General features: G+C 41.5%; 1 protein-coding gene across 1 annotated transcript in view; it reads right to left on the bottom strand.

The window, feature by feature from the left end:
- Positions 1–1,045: 1,045 nt before the first annotated feature.
- CWC27 (CWC27 spliceosome-associated protein homolog (S. cerevisiae)) overlaps positions 1,046–4,475 on the bottom strand; it is a 266,077-nt gene continuing 262,647 nt past the window's right edge. Inside the window, exon 14 of the mRNA XM_010845518.1 lies at positions 1,046–1,252. Within this exon, the coding sequence (XP_010843820.1) occupies position 1,252 (1 nt within the window). The 3' untranslated portion in view covers positions 1,046–1,251. The remainder of the gene's footprint in view (positions 1,253–4,475) is intronic.

The raw sequence follows: 4,475 nt of genomic DNA, 5'->3' as shown, positions 1-4,475 counted from the left end.
GATGAGTATTCGTGATGGGAAAGTGAGGTGGTACAGGCTAAGTCATGTGGAACAGGCAGCACTTTTAGCTTCCACCTGTTAAATGCCTGGACTCTGAAGGCCATTTTATCTCAGGGAGTATTTCAGACCCAGCATCTAAGATCAGAGTTAAAAAAAAAAAAAAAAGGGAGAGTCAAGATTAAGAGGTGGGAGGAGAGAGTTCCAAGAAGGTAGTGTTATAAACCCTGTGAAGTCAAGCCCCAACAAGGGTTCTCCTCCCAACCCCTAGTGTTGTTTGAACCAATGAAAGAGACCAGGTTTGGTTCAGGAGCAAAGGCAAGCTGTCTTCTTTGATCAGAGGATGTAGAGGCAGATAGATGCTCAGGCTCTAGAGCACATGCCGTGGGATAAAAGAGGATCATTGGAAATGAATCTTCATTTTAACCTGTATCAGAAGGCAAGGGCTTTTTATATTCTGAAAGTTCCTAAGGGTTTTCTTTTGTAATCCTAGCTTGTCCTAATTCTCTCCCATTCCCCATGGTTGCAGATGAGATTTGAAAGTGGCAGGAGAATGCGAAGTGGGAAAGAATCACTACTCAAGTCAAAACTACTTGAGTTACATATGAGACCCTTGATTGTTCCCAAAGCATCATTCAAAGCACAATAAAAGTAAGTTTGACTTTTAATTGTTACACCTTAGGTAATGAAGGGCCCCTAATAAGGTTCTCCCAATTTATTCTTATTCCTATATCCTTGGGGAAAAGATTTCTGAGAGTGAGTTAAGCTTAAGGCAAATGAAGCCATAGTACCAGGGGAAAAAATCCCACTAATATTTCTTGTAGCAGATTTAGTACAGCCAGAAAAGGATACCTAAGGGATTATATGTGGAGAACAAACACGGTAATCTTGATGTTATGATGGGGGACATTTCACTGATTAACTTTTTGAATAGTTTGCTATCTACTAACTTTGAAGTATTTCTTACAAAAAGATGGCTGTGGGAAGGTTATATTCAAACACACCTGGATAAATCACCCATTGTTTTGGTGAACTCAACTGTTTTTTCTATCTGATAAGTTACTCAGCCTTGGAGCACTAGAAATACTTACCGAGATCATTAATTATATTTCCCATCATGTACACATTGTGTTCGGGAAGGGCTGTCATGGCCACTGCTGTGAACTGAGAACAGACAAGCTGTCCCATTTGTCTTCTGCACTTCTAGCTTGATTGCGTAGGTGTGCTTGGCTTTATGCAGTTTCTGTGAAACATTCTGCATATCATAGAACACAGTGAATTTACTTAGGCACTTATTACATAAAGGAAGGACTAAGGGATGTGAAATAATTTTAATCTACGTTTTACCATTTTAAATTTGCATTTCCAATAGATGCATTTCATTCTCTAGCTTTCTGCTTTAGGGCAGCATCTAAGTCTGATTTTCAGGAAACAGGCATCAGAAGTGTTGGGGAAGTTTGTTAAAAATCTAACAGAAAAAGCAACAGATGCTTGGGCTCCCACCCCAGATCAACAGACTTGTCATTTCAGAGGTCTGGGAAATTGATTTTAACAAGCTTCCTGACCCTTCCACCTCCCCCATGGTGATTTGGAACGCATCAATATATTTATGGTCTCACATTCTGTGTTGTTTCTCTGGTGGGGGGAGGAGGAAGGAGAGAGAGATGGGAGGGGAGAGAGGGAGAGAGAGAAATTCTCGGTTTTGCTCCAAACCATGAACAGAGAGTAACCTCTGTTGACAGGAGGGCGGAGAAGGGGACGGCAGAGGATGAGATGGTTGGATGGCATCACCGATTCAATGGACATGGGTTTGAGCAAGCTCTGGCAGATGGTGAGGGACTGGGAGGCCTGGCGTGCTGCAGTCTGTGGGGTGGCAAAGAGTTGGACACAATGACTGAACAACAACAAACCTCTGCTGATGGTTTCTTGCCTCCTGAAATGAACAAGGAAACAGTTGAAGAAATCCTGGGTGTTTTTGTAAAGGGCACGCGCTGGTGGGGTGGACTGATAAACTTGGGGCTGAAAACATTTGAAACTGCGAATTTTCAAAACCATGAATATTTGGAATTTTAAAAAATAAACAGGCGCACACTATCACAGTTACCATAGTTTGAATCCTAGTAATTTAGAATTTGTGACTCTTTAGAGATAAATATAAACTTGATTCTTGTCAAATAAGATATTTGCAGTTTTTAAAAATCTGCAGAATATCCAAACCAAGAGTCAATGTTCCAAGGTTTCATAAATTAAGGATTTTAAAAGATATATAAATTCTTGAATTCAGCCATTAATTGTGCCTGTTAACAGGATTTTATAATGCTAACTAGGTAATATAGGTTATATTTTTTTCTCTTAATCTCATCTAATTTAGTCATACCTCTATAGATCTTGGTTTACATTATATACTGTATAAAGGCAAATTACATCAAAATATTGTCTTTTTTGGCTGAAGTTGGGTCTACCTAACAGTCTTAATCTAGCATTCTCAATCCCTGCATGAAATTGGATTTGAAAGGAAATCATTTAGGTGGCTCTAAAAGGAATAGGGAGCCTTGCATAAGAGTTGTGTTTGTGGTCTCTAACCAAGTTCCCTCTGCCTGTGGGCCCGGCTCTGGCCTCTGGGTGGAGGTGCGTGGGGGAGGTCTCTTGGGGATTCCGTCTTGGTTCACACTGTGGCGAGGCTGACGGCAGCTGCTTTCCCAGGCCTGGAGGCTTCCAACCTTGGGGTGATGTGCAGTTTCACTCCCTTGTCTAGCCCATCATGACTTCCTGTTCTTTTTCTGTAATGTTTTTCAGATCTGCTCCTTCCTGTTTCTTTCCCCAGCCTGATTCTGGTCCAGGCTCTAATTACCTCACACACACCTGCACTCTACTCACATCCTCTTTCCTGTCTGCAACTTTTCCTCTCACCATATTTTTTTCTTCACATGGTTGTTAGAATCCTCTTCCTTAAGCATCCTTTCCATCACACGCCTCTCCCAGCAGCTCCCAGTTGCGTCAAATGCAAGCTCCAGTCCTCTCTCATTGCCCAGACCATTATCTCCTTGACAGCTGGACCCCACTCCAGCCAAACAAATGTCCTGACACGATGTCTATACAATGCTACAACATCTGGTTAATTCAGTCAACTCTGTCAGATCTTCAGTTAATCATCTGGATGTTTTGTCTACAGGACGCCAAACATCTGGATTGACTGAAGAAATCTATGCTGATAGAGTTTTTTTTTTTAAACTGAATTGACCAGATGTTTTGGCATCATGTAGACACATCACTGTCTCCTGCATTTGTCTTAATGGCTTGTCTGCATAACGTTCTCTCCACCTGCAACATGACCTGTCTCCTCAATGCCATGTTCTCCCTTCCTTCCAAATTATGGTCAGAATTCCCTCCGCCACAAAGCAGTTCTAGACTAATCCCACTAAACTACAGTCTGTGTTCATTCTAGCACTCACTTTGTTCTTACACATATAACTCTTGTCAACTGAAGTCACTGTGTTGTGTCTTTCTTCTGGGCTGTTAGCCTCCTTTGGATTGTAACCCTATAGGTATTCGAGAGGTGTACTGTAAAGCAGTCTGGTTTGTATAGCAAGAGGCATGGTAGTCTAGTGACCAACTCAGAACTCTGGGTTCAGTCTTGTTTTAAATTTCAGCAAGCTGCTTTACTTCATGTGTGACCTGGACACATTGCTTAACTTTGCTAAGCTTCAAGTCTCCTCCTCATTTGTAAAATGGAGACAACAGTAGAGCCTATCTCATAGAGTTGTTTATAAGGATTAAAAGAGTTAATACAGATAAAGTACTTAGAAGAGTGTCTGGCATAAAGGAAGCATCCATTAAATGTTAGCTGTTATCATTATATGCTTTATAAAGCTTGGTTTTTGTGTTTATCCCTTCTTTTGACTGTGACAGGTAGGTAAGGCAGCTGATACTGTTCCCATGTGAGAGCAGAAAACTGATATTAAGAGGTTATATGGTTTTTCTGTTAAATCAGTTGCATGTCTGAAGCCTTATACACATTACACGTCTGGTTTCTACACATTACCTGTTGGCCCTCGGCTCCCTCCCGTCTCAGGAGTTAGAATATCGCTTTCTATAAAGAGCAGGTACTCAAGGAAGCCATGTATGTTTTCCTACAGACCACAGGTCTCTCCAAATGCTCTTTGGATCTGTGCCCACCTGTGACAAAGTGTCTTATAGTAGAATGAGAAAAGGACAATGTAGTAAGTTTTCCTAAAGTTAAATTTCTTCAAATATTAGAGCTGTTTCTGAACTGAAGTTATAACCTTCCTTTATTTTTAGTATAAAAATGTCCTAACTTTCTGAAATGATGGTAATCCAGTTCAGTTCAGTTGCTCAGTCGTGTCCGACTCCTTGCGACCCCATGAATCGCAGCACGCCAGGCCTCCCTGTCCATCACCAACTCCTGGAGTTCACCCAGACTCATGTCCATCGAGTCAGTGATGCCATCCAGCCATCTC

This window comes from Bison bison, unplaced genomic scaffold (assembly GCF_000754665.1).
Source record: "Bison bison bison isolate TAMUID 2011002044 unplaced genomic scaffold, Bison_UMD1.0 scf7180017864218, whole genome shotgun sequence".
NCBI lineage: Eukaryota > Metazoa > Chordata > Mammalia > Artiodactyla > Bovidae > Bison > Bison bison.
Note: the sequence above shows the minus strand (reverse complement) of the source record. Positions and strands in the feature narration are given on the sequence as shown.